General features: G+C 48.6%; 2 protein-coding genes across 2 annotated transcripts; both read left to right on the forward strand.

Moving 5' to 3' along the window:
- Nucleotides 1–5,362: 5,362 nt before the first annotated feature.
- On the forward strand, nucleotides 5,363–7,061 carry UCRPA7_5871 (hypothetical protein; the record flags this gene model as incomplete). The annotated part of the gene is made up of 4 exons (XM_007918415.1): nucleotides 5,363–5,419; nucleotides 5,496–5,992; nucleotides 6,393–6,467; nucleotides 6,542–7,061. The coding sequence occupies 4 exons, from the start codon at nucleotides 5,363–5,365 to the stop codon at nucleotides 7,059–7,061; spliced, it is 1,149 nt and encodes a 382-aa protein (XP_007916606.1).
- Nucleotides 7,062–12,772: 5,711 nt separating this feature from the next.
- On the forward strand, nucleotides 12,773–13,672 carry UCRPA7_5872 (putative platelet-activating factor acetylhydrolase protein; the record flags this gene model as incomplete). The annotated part of the gene is made up of 1 exon (XM_007918416.1): nucleotides 12,773–13,672. The coding sequence occupies one exon, from the start codon at nucleotides 12,773–12,775 to the stop codon at nucleotides 13,670–13,672; it is 900 nt and encodes a 299-aa protein (XP_007916607.1).
- Nucleotides 13,673–17,256: the final 3,584 nt, after the last annotated feature.

The following is a 17,256-nucleotide window of genomic DNA, read 5'->3' on the forward strand; positions in this document are numbered from 1 at the left end:
GGAGCCACTGAGCCTCCCTTGATCCCTCAGCCAATGTCACCTTCAGCGACTTCCTGACCAATTTGGTACACAGCATCGATAGGTTACGAGGAGTGCAAGCTGTGATCCAATCGTGGTGATACACTTTGTTGGCTACAGAAATGGGACAGCTGATCGCCGATAAGCACCGCGAGAAACGCTGCCAGCAACGCCAAGGCGACGAAACTGACGACCTCCAGGTGCTAGTCAACCAGGCCGACCTCAGCGAAGCGACCGCAATATCTACCGGAGGACCACCGCTGCATTGCAGAGGAATTATGACATAAGCTCTGGTCTGTCGGAGGACGAGCTCGCGACAGCCATACATAGCATTCTCGTGGTTGGCCACCGTCGACGTCAACTATTTGACACTACTTGAGGAGCATCGGCCGGAGACAGTGGTTTTACTGGCCAACTATGCTGTATTCTTCATCGATGAAGGTAATCATGGCTTGTTGGCAATGCCGGCGAACATTTACTTGTATCTATCAAGGCTCATTTCGGACGAAAGTAGGAACCTTGGCTTGTTTGGCCGATTGCCGAAATTTATGGCATTTGAAAGTCTGATTATAATGTGTCTAGAGGTGGCGTTCAGGACCATGGTTGGGATTCTATGCTGCCTTATCTTGGGGGTTTTGATATGATCTTTAAACCTTGATGTGCGATTTAAGTCTTTACTGGAATGGAATCAAAACGCCATTTGCCAGGTTGTTGATCGATACATCAGTTTGACTGAGCCAGCGCTTTTATCAGATTGTTGGACAAAACATTGGACCACGAATGCCATGGCTCGGGACTAGTGTTGTGTTTTTTCTCTACTACATTTTACATCCTATAAGTCCGACCTTGTTTGCAGCTGCAAGTTGGCACCACAACGGAGACTAAGTCGTGTATACGCGGATGATGCGATATTCCTTGTAGTTACGGGTCTCCAGACGGTTCTTCGACGTGGAGTGTAGTGTCGTCTAGGGATTTGGGAAGGTCATGAAGATTTAAGGTTACCGAGAGCGAGATTTCGCTTTCTCTTTTTTCTTCTTTTGCTTGACGCTAAAAAGGAACTAAATCAAAGTGGAGCTTAGCTTGGGAGAGTGAGGAATGTCTTCCGGAAACCAAGCTCATTGGCTCACCTACTACAGCGCCCCTGGTGTAGGTATCGGTAGACTGCTACATATTAATTAGCCTCAAAGGTGACGCATACCCATTATTCGGACTGCAGAATTATTGGGTGATTTTTTTCTTTTCTTCCCCTTGAGGCTGTCCACAGTCGTCATCATGGGAGACTGCTCACAGCTAGTTCCGGCATTCCGTTGCTTGGTCTGCACTTGTTACCCACTTGTTGGGTCGGATTTGCGGTCCGAGGCTTGGAAATTGCTTATGCTCAGCCTTATGGGTGTCTAATACGCGGAACAAGTCCTCGAAGTTTTGATCGGCGAACTTGCCTGTAATTCAAGCACGGCATTACTGAGTAGTACACAGTCTAAGACTGGGCCGATTCCATGATTGGGCCTGGAATCAACTAGGTAGGTAGTGTCATTGCGGAAGACGCCGTCATGTAATATAATGATGATAAAACGTCTTACCGGATCCGAAACCATCGCGGGACTAGGGAGTCCTGCCAACGTCTCGAATACGTGGATTGCTGCAATAGACTTTAGCTTCATTTTTCGCGCCATCATCGAGTCCACCTTGAGAGCGCTGTCATGCTATTTTAGTAAACAGACATATTATAAGAGCCTGCTGCACAAACCTCGACCAAGTCCTAATAAGATAGTCACCTTCTACCCATCAGGCTTTAAGCAAAGTATCGTACCTATGTATACATGCCCTTGATCGATATTCGGCTCACCATATCATCGTTCTTTCTCAGCTTTATTCCTAAGGCACCATGGCTCTTCCACCACCACTCTCATCTGGCTACCAGCTTTGGTACTATTATCCCTCTGTACCGGGCGGCATCGCCATGGCTGCAATCTTTCTCATCCTTTCTTTGGCCCACCTTATACTTCTTATTAGAAGCCGAAGGCGATTTTGCATTCCCCTAGTGATCGGCGGTGCCTGTACGTTTAGTATTCTGGTTATTCTGTTCAGGCTCCCAACTAATGTACGGGTGACAGTTGAGACGATAGGGTATGGCGTTCGGGTGTACGCACATTACAAGCCCGCGACGACGCTGCCGTATGCTATCCAGTCACTCCTCATCCTGCTCGCCCCTATCCTCTTTGCGGCATCGGTCTACATGTACCTCGGGCGCATCATAACCTCTGTCGGAGGCGATCGATTCTCTATCATTCCTATCCGTTGGCTGACCAAAACGTTCGTTCTGGGCGATGTCACTTGTTTCGTGGTGCAGGGAGCTGGTGGTGGTGTTCTTTCTGGAGCCAAATCTGCCTCCACCACTCGTCTCGGCGAGCACATCATCTTGGCGGGCCTCATCCTTCAGATCGTCATCTTCCTATTTTTCGTGGTGGTCGCGTTGACATTCCATTTCCGAATGTCTAGAACTCGGGACACTACAAGGCATCGCACCGGGCCGTGGCAAAGGTCTCTCTACGGGCTCTATATCGTCAGTGTTCTCATTACCGCCCGTAATGCTGTTAGGGCTGTCGAATATGCCCAAGGGTCATCGGGATTTCTCCTCGTCCATGAGTGGATCACTTTTGTCTTTGATGGCGCTTTGATGGCGCTTGTTATGATTATATGCTGTACATGGTACTTTACAGACATTGAAGGCCGGCCTTGGTCCAGTGGTAATGAAGAAGAGCTTGTCGAGGCTCGCACTCACCATCGGCAGATGCAGTCGAAAGGCCAGCTGCTCGTCTGATTTTGCGGTCAGCTGCCGACCAATATGGCACTTGTTATTCGAAACAAAAGATGATGGAAACTCAATGAGATTTTGTCATCTGAGTCACGAATGTAAAATGCAGAGAGGAGTTGATAGAGAGACTGGTTGAAAGGATGCGGTATCGTTGCTGCACAGTATGCAGGCTCTCGGATTTGGGATAAGCGTTCCATAGAGGATCAGGGTTAGTGTACTTAGGCCCTCTTTTGGCTCTTAGTGGGATTGCTGATTTTATAAGACATTGGATACACAATCTAATTCAATCTTCCCAGTATGCTTTTTCTTTATTCATGCTCGCTAACTGCCGCTAGGAGAGCGAAGGTGTCGAAAGAATTATTTAGAAGCAGCCATCAGTCCTATCTTCTCGATTCTGTCTAAGACCTGCTTGAAGTACTCTTGGTCTTGGCCCGTTGCGCTAGCCATATCCTTCAAAGTATCCTTGATGGATATCATACCAGAAGTCGAATGCACCTAGAGTGCTCCACACCTCGATTAAGAAGATATGCAACTGTTGCAAGTCTGATTTTCTGCGATATTCTTACTAGCCCTTCCGGCGGCTGGAAGATGGTGAACATATAGTAACTATAGCCAAAGACAGCATTCTCAAATAAACCTATACATCTCTTGGTGGCTCGTTGCTTAGCAAGCTTCCATTTCTTTGAGTCTTTTCTTTGATGTAAGGTAGAAGTGAGAACTGAGAAGCCAGACCTAGGAAGCTATTATGCAAACCTAATCTCCCAGGATTTGTATCTTGTTTTGACGACCCATGCATCTCTTTGGGGTCTATCCTCAGGAGATTAGGCCAAGTCGCCTGAGCCAGTTGATAAGTCACTGTTGCTGCGACATCCAACTCATCAAGGAATTCGACAAGTACTCGCTCAATGTCTTTCACTGGGTGTACCTAGCTAGCGTACCATAAACTCCTCATCACTGCCTCCCAGAAGGAGCTATGTGAGTGTTTAGTAGCACTCTTTTCCTCTTTGAATCGCAGAATGTCAGCGCGAAGAAGTGACAAATAAGGGTCAAATTGTGGTAAGGATGAGGTACAGACAGACTCCCACACAGCCGGCTGCAGTGCCCAATCACGTGCAGTACGATGGGCAACCCCAACATAGGCTTCCCTTCCTAGTGTAAGTTCTAGAATCTCTCATCAATAGCTATAAGAGGTTATAATAAAGATGAAGCTCCTACTTGAGTAAATTTAGTAACCAACTCTAGAGATAGATAACCTCTCCAGATATTATAAAGGATAAGCTTTCTGAGTCAATATATCATTATGAATATTAAGACGAATATAGCTATATAGGTATATATATTTTCTGGAAGTTGCTTTGAGCATTTGTCTTTATTGTGTATTCATCTGAGCTGGTGCTGCTTTAACCTGAGCGTAGGGTGAGCTAGTATCTGCCTTAGGTATAGATTGGGAGCCTTGTTTTTGGCTGCCCTGGCTAAAGTTGCCATCTATCAAAAATAGAAACAACTATATAGGGATAGTTTTTGGGCTATGCTTGTCACACCTATATGAGGTCACACCTATATGAGAGAGGCTTGATTGCTACTACCCTGTACGATATCTTGTTATGCTCCGCATGGCGGCCATAAATACCTACAGATGGCACCTTCCTAAAACTGCTTGAGGCTATCATAACACTAATACTACCTAGGTGATCAACCAATTGCTTTTCATTAAATAAATTGATTGAGCCGGTCAGGTAGGCATTTGGGTCGAGGGCGACCTAGTGTCGAATGTCATCGAAATGTCAACTGCACTGCTCCTGGCACTCTGCTTCGCTTCGCTTGCCAGTCCGCTTGGACATATGTCTAACGCTTGGAGGCATTGGGATTTTCTCTCTGTCAGAAGGTGCTGATAAACTAGTTAACGTCTAGATATTTTGAGCTGGGAAAGTACTTATCGGATAATATCTAATTATTTGGTATATCAGTCTGTATATTTATTTTAGCTGGAAAGAGGACTTAGCTAACTGAAAATAAGCGAACTATTACAAATTAATACAGACAACTGATACCCGCTCTAGGATATAGAAGAGAGAAGAGAGAGGATAGAATAACTGATATATCTTCCTCTAGCATATCTACTATCGACCTTCGTACAAAGCCCGACCCCGCGCTGACGTTATTGCATGGTCGTTGGCCGAACGGTCACTGTTTTCTCGTTTATAAGAAGCTTGGATTGACTGCCGTCCTTCATATCCCTAACTCTTGAATCGAATCAATTCGTGTCAGCCCTAGAACGCAGCCATGGCTTCCCTCAAGCTCACCGTGGCGGAGTTATCCGAAGATTCCGAGCAGCAAGCTGTTGATCAGCGAGCCTTTCTTGTCTTGCGCGACTACCTTCAACCCGATTCGGAGACGGCACTGAGTGCAGCTTCCGCCTCGATCCTGAATATGCTGCCAGAAGAGGATCCCAAGGAGTTGTCCATATTGTCCCTTAGCGAGCTATGCATCGAACTCGCCGAACAAATCCCTTATTCTCATCCATCTCAGATGAAGCTTGTCCGGCTGCTCCAGCAGGTAGCCCAATCACCCAAGGCGGTGACTAGTGTGAGCAGCTATCTCGCCATGCCCTAGTTCGCGTGAGTGAGTGACAAATCGACTAACTTTGCCATCCCCCGTCTAGAACATCCCTCTCCGACGTCTGGGAGAATGTCTTCGTGATAACCTACAAACTCCGGACGTAGAGAACCCAGCCGCGTGGGTCAACTTCCATTCATTCGTTGCCAAGGTTGAGTTCCTCGTCTGGTCTGTCCGGGTCAAACCGACCTGGGCCATCTGGGCCATGCGCGACGCCTTTGAGGAGGACGAAAAGCACTACCCGTCGGACGCCGTACGCGACGCCTACATACTGGGCGCCGCCCAGTACATATTGTTCAAGGGTCAGGACCTCGTCCAGCGCATCGCCTGCCCAGGGATCGTGTCTGACGAGGACGAGCGGCATTGGACTCCCGGGCCGAGGTACTCGGGGCCTGCGAGTCTCGATCTGGCCAGATGGTGCTTTTGGAAGGATGGCTTCCAGGCCGCGGCTGCGCGTAAGGCGTCGTCGGCTGAGATCAAGAGCGTTGTGGGCAAGACGGTTGCGTTGATGGATGCCCTTCAAGGAGCCATGCCGGGGCTAGAGTAAAGGCGTGAGCTACTTGTCTGTGGAACTGTATCAAAAGATTAGTGTATAAACCTCCGCTAAAAGAAAAAGTCCAATTCTATATGAGTGTAACGTGGTTCATAAGCGAGTTGCGTACTTTCTACCAGAGTGGCCATCCTCTAGGGTGGCAGCGGTATCATATAGGCCACCCCTATGTTCCACGTATATAGTGCAAGCAGTACTACTGTTCTTCATACCTACGTGTACCTAGCTTGGGGGTCAATTAAATGGTTACCCTCGCTTGTTCTTCACCTTGCACAAGTAACTTGACATCACCTCTGTTATAGGTGAATGAAATACTTAGCAAATACTATAAGTTAGAAAAGAAATATCTGAATTAAGGTTTTTTTTACTATATAACTTTATTTATTTGATCAGATTTGACTCAGATCACTTTGATGAGACTCTGGTATTGACCGAGACCAGCACGGGAACGACAACTTTGACCACTACGTAAGTCTGCATCCCAGACAAGCAAAAGCTGCGCCGTACTCGATAGAATTACTGTGCTAATTACACTTATGCAGCGATGCTACTGCTGATATGACTGCCGTGACCACTGCCACTGCCGCTCCAACACACTTCTACCTCCGCGTGGCCGATGGCACTTACCAGGGCCAATACTTTGCGCCCTTGGTGTATTCTGATACTTCTGCTACTAACTATCGGGCTACCTTGCAACTCACAACAAGCAAGGCCAATGCGATCACTGTGAAACTAGAAGGCACGACGCTGTATATGATTGATTCGACGCACGAGGCTGTCAGCTTCATGGGATGCAGCAAATCACCTGGCAGCGACTATCTCGTCATAATGATGAACGCCTTGGGCGCTAGCACATACTCGAATCAGAACTATGCCAACCTGATTTGCTCAATTGCCGGCACCGCTCTCTCTTGCGGCGAGGCGCAAAACTCCACCTATAACACCTTCATCAGGTCGACGAACACTGGCATCTATCTTGACTCGTTGGCAGATATCGAATATGCTAACGCGCATAGCCCCGGTCGATTCACTATATTGAATCTGGAGGTTGTGGCTATATAAAAAAGGAACTATGGTATGGCAATATCTAGGAATGAGCACACCTACAATAGAAATGTTGCCATAGAAAGCAGACTCAATGTCAATAATATCGATGACGATTGTCAAAGACGCTGGTGATTGTATACCTGATCAGAAGTTGATGTATTTCAAGTCTGTCGATTACTCTCACTACCGAGTCTTATACTGCGAAACTGATTAGTCCTCTACTTTAAGTCAAACCCAAACCACCTTGACGCAGAGGTCAGCAAGCTAGGATGCCATGATGTCTACTAATTTCCAATCATCTTATGAAGATCTTAGGACAGTTTAGTCCGGTTAGCATGCGAGATCTGGACATGATTCCACGTTGTATTGTACTGGAACATTGTTTTAGTGGCTCAAACTGTGAACGCGAAGGTCGGAGCTCCATCTCCCAGATCCGGTGATCTCAACCATACCAATGCCAGCTATTCGCACGTTACAGAGCCTTCCGAAAGAACTCCTGGTCAACGCCCTTGATGGTTGAAATGAGTAGGCTTCTCATGGCTACATAGTATGGAGCAGTGCGTTGACGACAAGAAGAGACGAAACAATACTGGTAAGGCTCTAAGTTGCGGGTGCCGAAGCGGCGCCTTCTTAAGAAGATAGTCAAATATAATAGGTGTAAAGTTCTAGTCCAAGATAAAGGTGTCACCTTCAATATCTCTTCATTTAAATAAGTTTACAAAGCTAATAAACAATGCCAATAGGGGATGATCACATGTCTGAAAAGAGGTTAGTTTAGCTAGGTCGGATGTAATTTGTCTGCCGCCGACACATTACACCACAAAACTGCCGAATACAGAAAATCATCCACGTCAATTCGCCAATCGACAGCATCCCCTACCGGAAGGTCCTTGGTGATCCGGTGGGTCTCGTAAGCAGAAGGCTAATCGGACGGCACGACCGTTGTCTTACCTTCGTTCAAGTGCTTACTTATCCAGCAACAACGCCGATACTAGTGACTCTAATGAGTAATCCGACTCTCCGCAACTCTTCAGGCCGCCTCGACAGAGTCAAGTCATACGAAATTCTTATTTCGCCAAGCGGGTTGTGATCATGTGTTACGTGAGCAGGGACTCTGGCACCAATGACACAAATTTTAATGGGGCATTACCACGCTGACAAGCTTAAATCAACTTGGCATGCTGACGCCACATATGGATCTCTCCACAGGGTCTCTTGGTCGATAATGAGCTACGACTGCCCTAGGAATTTACCATGGAGGTCCGCGGCGGTCAACGTATAATTTCTGTGGCGTCCCTGAAAGATGGAGTCTTCTTTTCACCTTGACGAATACCCCGAGCAATATGGACTCCATCATCTCGGGCGGCGTTGCCCTGTGCGTATTTGTTGTATCTCGTGGCGGAAGTGAGCTATCTGGGGTTGGCACTCCTCTTATGAGCTTGAGTGTGTTCATCCTGTCAATCGTGGCAATAAAACTTAGCAGACCTACTCTTCGGCCCTATCGCGTCTCAGAGTTGCGAAAGATTCCGGGCCCCAGTGTGAATAAAGATCCTCCCCTCTTTTGGCCAGACCGTCTGACGTCGTTTAGAATAACCATTTTCTAGTTGGTCAGGAGATAAAATTGATGACCGCTTCTGGGCCTTTGGATCTGTATCTTGAATGGATGCGTAAATGGCCTGAGGCGCCTTTCATCCGGCATCGAAGCTATGGCAACTCGGAAGTGCTCTTGGTTAACAGCCTAGAAGCACACAAACAGGTGCTGCAGACCAAATGCTACTCATTCGTCAAACCAGCATTCTTCCGAAAGCTTCTCGGTGAGATTGTGGGTAAGGGGCTGCTGTTGTGCGAAGGTGAGGAGCACAAAAGGATGAGAAGGCAGCTTGCAGGCCCTTTCTCAATGCCGAACATCAGGAAATTGCTTCCGATCTTTCAAGAAAAGGCAAAAGATGTATCGAAATACCTGGAAAGCGCGGTATTGAACGAGGCCCAGGGGATTGTGAACAGTACGCTCACTCTTTTTTATTAGTACAAGAACACAAGGCTGATGGTCTTTGTAGTCGAGTCAATATATACCAAAGCGATGATGGACATCATTGGCGTGACAATATTAGGTGTCGAGCTCGGCAATCTAAAGTCGTCATCTTCCTCGATGAACTTCGTGGACTGCTACCACGGCGTCCTAGCCCCACCACTTCTGGGAAAACTTATCACGTTCCTCAACCCCTTTTTTCCTCTTCGCTGGCTTCCCTTGAAAGCAAACACGGATTTCATCCGCGCCAATGCAGAGATTCAAGGAATGCTCCGCGAACTAACGCGGAAGAGGTGGAACGAAGTGACGAGTAGGAAAGGAGACGACACAAGCAGCGAGACAAACGGTCGAGATGTGCTCACTTTTATGGTCGAGACGAGCTTGTCTGAGAAAGTACCATGGACTGAGCAGGAGATTGTTGAGCTGGTAAGTCATTCTGTCTGCATGTCTCAGCACACCCCTGACCACGGAGTAGCTACTGCAATTTGTCTCTGCGGGCCATGAAACGACAGCTGGCGCGTTGACCTTGACGACTTATCTCCTTGCAATGAACCCTGATGCTCAGAACCGGCTGCGAGAGGAAGTGACGACTACATTGCAGGGACACCCTCAGCTCGATCATGGAGTGGTCGAAAACATGCATTACCTCAACAATGTCGCCCGCGAAGGCTTGCGGCTGATGCCACCCTCCGTCGCTGCGCCTCGTGAAGCTGCTGAAGACGTGGTCATTGCTGGGGTCAAGATCCCGCAAGGCACGACAGTCACGGTCGTGCCAGCGATGATTCAGCATAACCCTGTGGTGTGGGGAGAGGACGCAGATGAGTTCAAACCAGAGAGGTGGGATAGCTTGAGCTCGGATGCAGCCAGCCCGTACTCACTAGTAGCTTTCAATGGCGGGCCGCGAATGTGCATTGGGAAGTCGTTCGCGATGTTGGCCTTCAAAGCCATGCTCATTGAGGTGATTCGGGATTTCGTCATCGAGCCGATAGACAAGGAGCTAAAGTTTGCGAATCCATCCTTGACTTTACAACCTATAGGAGGACTTCGTGTGCAGGTTAAAGGCGTGTTATAGACTGCTCAGGGGACCACTTGGTCGATCTAAATTCACAAAAGCTTGCAAGCATTGCCTTGTAGTCTCAATGGGGACCCCTGACAGATACGAAGGCGGTTCAATGAAGTGGATACTGGCCACGCGACAAAGCTTGCGGCCTTCCCGAAGACTTGCGAGCTAGTTTCTTGGGGTAAATGGAGGCTTATTTTTATCTGCGTATTTGGATTCGTCGCAGAAGGGAGCACTGCATCCGCTTCCTCCTGGCACCCGTTGGGTGGGTGAAATGTTAAGTAGATCTGTGAGCTATGCAGGCAAAGGAAAACGAGGCGAAGTTGTCACGCGACAAGCGTCCCTGTTCCTGAACTAGCCTAATGATTAGCAAAGAGAAAAAGGTACGGTACAGGCGGTGGTGATAAGCCTCGGCTGACCTAGAAATTTGTGAGATGACGTTCCAGACTATTTGGTGGCAGCCCAAGACCCTGTGGCGCATCACCGGCGCTAATGTATGATGATGCAAGCCTTATCGCGGACACGATACTACACGTGTAGGGCTCGCGTGGAGAGGTGATACCTACATGTAGGAAGAGTAACAAGATAAGCCCTCAGTCGAGATCTCACGATTCGTAAATTACTACCCTCTTTCAAACATGTATTGAATTATTCAGGACGGCCCCGTGACCATCCTACAACCGACGGCGATAAGGTGGAAATGGAATCTTTTCATCTAAGTTTGATTTTACACCTCTGCCGGGGTCATATTTGCCTGGGTGGGAATCGCGACTTTCCAGACAAAGGAGTTGCTACTTTTGTCAAGACCAGCGGGGCTATAGAAATAAACAGACTTCGAAGCCTCGATCAGGAATTCCCAACCCTGGTTTTCTGGTATACGCAGTATTCAACTTGCTAAAATAACGTTTATTACCCCGGCGGAGGTGTAGTTTGACATTTCAACAGGGATAGTGTAATGTACAGTACAGCACAGTACATAATAGTGTACCGGTAGTGTAGTGTGCAACTGAATAGCGAACGGGGACCTGGTAGACCGTAGCTGCGGTTTAAAATGGGGACCGAGGCAGGCCCTCGGTGTCGAAAATGGAGAGCGTTGCAAGCTGCAGTGTGATCGGCCCCTTCAAAGAGCCCGAAGTTGTATGACGTTTGCCAGCTTGAGCAGGAGGACACGAGACAATGAGGCCCTGAAATCTCATTGGATTAATCTTGATTTATTTTTCTGCCGGCTCAAGGCAGAGAGTTGGTGACCTGCCTAGGCAAAGTAAAGCGGCTGCTGCGTATCTCCTGGCGCGAGCCAAGCATACGACGCCAACACCAAGAAATCCCGAGCCCACCATCTCAGACAATTCATCCCGCCCGCGTATGATTTGACATCCGACGCTTCCAGCATCCATTCTTTTTCTCTTCTTTTGCACTCGTAATTTGTTCTATCGTCCTCCTCACGAGCCTTTCCAGCTGTCTTTATCTTTATCTTTCAATTAGCTTGCGCAGCTCAAATCTGGAGGCATTGCTGTGGCAGTTGAACTGTAGCCTCGCCGTTCTTGCAGTAATCTACCGGTATCGCGACATACAGCGGTCAAGGCAACCCAGCTTGGCTGCATAGATAACGATTTGCGCCGACAACATCCGCTCCGCACTCAGCCGACTCATCCAGTTCTTCTTCATCTCACCAATTTGTCTAGTCCTTGCAATTCTCCCTCAATTGACCCTCCCGATAACATTATCGCTACCGTTGACTGCACTATCATGACACCGCCGCAAAGGTCGCCCTCTCCGGAGGGCATGGCCTATTCCGAGAAGATGGCATACTATCTCAACAAACTCAATCCCGTTCCGACGCTCCCCGAATACTCTGGGCCATACAAAGTCGGTACCGTCGATATCGAAATCCCTGTAGCAGAGCTACACGCACCCAGTCCGGCGCCCGAGAACGCTTCCGACATCCACACGGTCCAATTTCGCATCTTCTACCCAGCGCAGCCAGACTCCCAAGGCAAGCGTATCACCTGGCTGCCAGCTCCTCAGAGGAACCATGTCTCGGCATACACAAAGTTTCTGGGCATCGGTCCCATGCTGGCGGAGGTTGTATCGTGAGTATATGCGCCTTGCATCTGAAAGGCAATAGCTAATTGACTGCACTCTAGATTTCTCCCGAGACACCTACATTATACTACCATCCCTGTACACAAGAATGCCACGATGCTGGAACCCGAGGACTTGCCGAACAAGAGATGGCCTACGATGATCTTTTCGCATGGACTAGGCGGCAATCGCAACGCATATTCCCACATCGCCGGATCGCTGGCTTCTCAAGGCGTGGTGGTTCTATGCCCTGAACACCGTGATGGTAGCTCCGCTGTTTCCTTCATCCGCAACCCGGACGCACAAGACAGATTTTTCTATAGGAGCAGGCGCCGGATAGTGCCATATCACCGTATTCCTCACACACAGACACCGGAGGTTTGGGATTTACGGAACCAACAATTGAAGATACGGCTATGGGAATTGGGACTGGTACATGAAGCATTGCTTGATATTGATACAGGCATTGCAAGGACGAATCTGAATACCAGCACTCCGGCTGCAAGTGTGGCCCAGTTTATTTCTAAACTCCATGTCCAAGACCCAGGATCCATCATGTTCGGCGGACATTCGTTTGGCGCTGCTAGCATAGTCCAATTCCTCAAGTCGACTTACTACGCTGGCACATCCGAGTTATCAGCTATCAAGGAGCCGCTCTTTACCCCAGCTCTCGACTCCAGGCTTCACGCGCAGATCACCCCAAGAAACTTGACCGTCCTACTGGACATGTGGTGTTTCCCGTTGCTCGCCGAATCCACGGCTGCACTTTACCACCTGCCACTTCCGGTCTATGCTGATGTCCCGTCCGCACCTGGTGGTTCCGCGCTCCTCGCTGTCGAATCCGATACGTTCTACAAATGGACCGAGCATTTACACGTCACCGCAAGAGTTCTATCTCCCGAACCGTCCGCCCCGGTCGTCACCCCTGGAGCGTACGAGCGGCCGGAGAGCAGAGTCAAGCTACCCGAGCCAAACTTCTTCTATTGCCAGAATAGCGCCCACCTTAACCAGTCGGACTTCGGCGTGCTCTTCCCGTGGCTGACGAAGAAGGTATTTGGTTCGGAGGAGCCGGAGCGCGCATTGCGGCTGAATATGAGAGCTATACTGCAGCTGTTGCGAGTCAACGGCGTGCCTGTCGCGAGGACATGGGTCGGAGACCTCGTCGACGGCTGTGACGAAGGGAAGCTAGGTGTCCAAGACGCCAGTGGCGATAAGGGCCTGGATGACGGCATCCAGGACGATAAGGCAATCTTTGACCGTAGCAACAGCGGTGTGGTCGAAGCGTGGAGCTGGATCGACATCGTGGGCATGGGATCCGAGTCAGACGACAGCGGCAAGTCCTCCCAGCCGGAGGGCGTCGAAGGAGAGAGAGAAATGGAGGGCGAGATTGAACCCCAGTTGAGTGTCGAAGCTACGGCTGGCACGATCTCGGCCACTGTAAGTGCTGCTGCATGAGAAGCAACCCTGGAGGCATTATTGGATATTTTGGACAAATGAGAAACGATATGGCATGGATACCTCATAGATACTTGGAAGGAGTTCTGGTTCAAGGATAATGCTTTCATATCAGCTAGAATTGAATATGTTCTGTTTCAGCGTGTTATCTAGATAACCACTAGGCTTGGCCCTCAAACGTCTTTGTCTCCTGATCTCCGACTAAGGATCGTGTACTCTTTGAAAATTGTTTTGATGTAGAACTTACGGCAAACTGAGAACCAGGTCCGTGTCCCGTCCGACTGCCCGAGATCTTGTTGTATTTGACATCAGACAAAGCTAAGCCTGGGGAATGGTTGACTTTGATATATTTCTTCTCGCAACCCAACTTGTGCAAGCTCCCTTGTCAACCAGTCGCGACCACCGTACCACCCGTCACGATCGAGCTTGCTCTGAGTCCATCACCCAAGTCTCTGAAAGCTGGGGTATACATCATCTACGTGGCGCCTTCGATCGTCAGAGTCCCTTTATCTCCTCAGAGACACGATTGTTGAGCCCCAACGATGTCTCAAAAGAAGGGAACGATCGATGCCGCCATGCTTCTCTCTGCCGAGGCAGCTGTCGAAGCAGCCGCCGAATCTGTCGCCAGATTCGGGATGGATGTGGACGACTTCGCTACTCTAGCAAAGGCCAAGCTTCTCGAAAGTAAGTCCTGTCAACATGATGCTCACATACACGGACCACTGACGAAGCGACTGTAGCTTATGTTGCCATGGCGAGAAGAGAGATTCGTGAGCAGGAGGAGAAGGTCGCCAACTTTGAGAGGCAGCTTGCGTCCATGAAGAGAACCAATCGAGCTACACCATCTGCGGTCTCGGTGACGGAGGAGACTGTTTGCAGCTCACCTCTCCTTGATCGTTATTCAACCAAAACGATAACACCGCCACCAAGCAGGCAAGCACCGATGCCTTGATCAACATTTCATGGTGCATAGAAGCCCGGGCTACATCTAGAGACACTATTACGCGCAGGTAGTGGGCAGATGGTTTGAGACCAGAGAGCACGGATTGCATGATGCATGGCCTCATCCACAAGGATAATTGTGTACTCAGTCTCCATGAGCAATATTTGATAAATCTGCAAATCGAAGGTGTTCGCCTCACAGTCCTTTATTTTCATAAGATAACAGGGATCAAGTTACGCTCTCTGCTGAGCGATCAGTGCCTCGTTTATTTTGTTTACATTTTCAGAAGCCTCGCCTTTTTCTGCTCGCCTTTTCCTCTTTTTCTCTCCCTCGCTGTCTCCCCTTTTTTTTCATCGAAATCATCAATATCAACCACGCTCATTACTTGTGACCTTACCCAAATTTGTCGCATGTCTTTAGACCTTCACTGAGAACTAGCTGCTCTCAGTCTCAACGATGTCTCACTTGAAAAATGTCGAGGAAGCCATGGTTGCCACTGCCACAGAGGCTATTAAAGCGGGCATGAGCGTCGACGACTTCACCGGTCTTGCCAAAGCAAAGATGCTTGAAGGTTTATTCGCATTCACCTTCGTGCAGAGGCTTACCTAACAGCTCATTGCAGTTTGGTTCAACATGTCTTACAACAACATTAACAGACGGACCAGCTTAGAACCATCCGGTGGTGGCACAAACTCCTCCGAAGTCAATACGCCCAGGCCGCCGCAACTCAATCACAGTGAGGCAAAGCCAAAACCTACTCCCTCATTACCTAGATCGACCACAAACCCGAAGGCCTCGACATCTACCTCGACTGTATCAACTTACTGTACACCATCTAACTCGTTCAAATCCTCCAGCAATGGCCCACATTCCAATCCTTCTTCGTCCTCAGTCCTCGTCTCATCCTCTAAACCGTTCCAGCCCTCCGATTTTACCTGTAGCACCAAGAATCCTGGCCTTCTGAGCACATCCTCCAACCCATTCTCATTGTCTGTTCCCGCATCATCTTCGACTCCTGTCAGCAGCGCCAAGAAACTCAACCTTACGGGCACATCTCAGGTCATGTATCATCCAACTTTTCCGAGAGATCCTGTTCGTTTGGATAGGAGGGACGCATTCCAAAACATCGTTTGTATGGAACCCTATAAAGACTGGTCCGCCGATGAGCTGAGACTCATGGACTACAATCAAGGTCACAAGTATGGACCCGCTTTCAAAACTGATGTTCTCAGCTTTGGCTCCACGAACTCGGTCTTCAAGACACCCGCTCAAAATACTACCACAGGTATCTTCAATGTATCTGGTAATGGTAGTGCTGTAACCAGCAGCAGTCAGCCAGCTTCTAGCATTTCCATTCAAACGACGGATAAGGAGAGCAGCGTCAGTGATAATACAGGCAGAAGACCTCAATCAGGCAATCAAAAAGATCGAGGCGTCAATATCAGGGAGCCTAGACACCGTCACGGTGGAAAAGCAACTGCCATCAGAAGATCTAGACCACCAGATCGCCGACAGCTAGGAAGAGGTCAAATTCGCGATGAACGAATCAATCGCATTTCGAGAGATGGGTCGGCTACCAGAAGTGAGCCGAATTTAAAAAATAGCACGAGGCATTTCAATGGAACTTAGAATCAATTGCACGATATTGATTGCGGAAAGCAAGTGAGCAAGCTATGAGCTCGGTTGTATGACTGAGGAAAGTGCGAGATAATTCCCGTGAGGGTAATGAAGTATACTTGTTAGAGTATACACACCAATTTCTCTAAAAACATTGTATTTGAAGCAACTCCGGTGTGAGGATCGAAGAAATGTTATTAGACCAAACATTGTTCTGCATCAGATGCGATGTTTCGTCCACTCAAGTCCTACGTCTTGCTCTTGAGACGAGACAGGGGCTATTATATCAAGATTCTGTGAATTATTTCCAGGTTGAGAAATTACTGACCACATGCATTCATATCTTAGTAGTTCAAATTTTCCAATCATCGCCAGAAGACCGGGTTTTAGCATGGAGCATACCTTGCTCGCAATCAACATTCAAAATTAGAAGGCTGGCCAATATAAACACTTTGGGCGGCGGACCTTCCCTAGGGAGAATTTGCCTGGACCTTCCAGTACAGCGCTAGAAGCCTTTCCGCAGTGGGTCCTGTTCCCTTAAACCCCACAAACAGCATTTAAGCTACCAGGTCTTGGGCCCTTCTAAATCAACTTCATTCTAGGGGGTCACTATATTATTTCGCACGTAAAGTATGAGGTCTGAATTGGGTAAGAAAGCTATATCAAATAATGCCCTCGCAGTCCCATGCTTCACAATATGCCTTGAGCCAGACACCTTTTAGGCTCTCAGCACTGGAGTCGTCCGCAAATACGCAGTTGGCGATCAATTGCCCCTCCTTGTTATCATGTAGCTCGTTTGTGTTCTGAAGCAGCGCTGCTTGTCCTCGGTATCTCAATTTTACCTGCTCCCTCAGGCTATCCTTGCCGTTTCGGTCCATCCTGACTAACCCACGACGATATCATGCGGGCCTCCCATCCGATTTTTCACGAAGTCATACTGCTCTCCATGCTTCTGCTCTGGGCCAGGCCGTTTCAACTCTACCATGGCCACAAAGACGATGTCCTCGATATGGCTGGGTTGGCC

The sequence above is a fragment of the Phaeoacremonium minimum genome (assembly GCF_000392275.1).
Source record: "Phaeoacremonium minimum UCRPA7 unplaced genomic scaffold PA7_03_scaffold_435, whole genome shotgun sequence".
Classification (NCBI taxonomy): Eukaryota; Fungi; Ascomycota; class Sordariomycetes; order Togniniales; family Togniniaceae; genus Phaeoacremonium; species Phaeoacremonium minimum.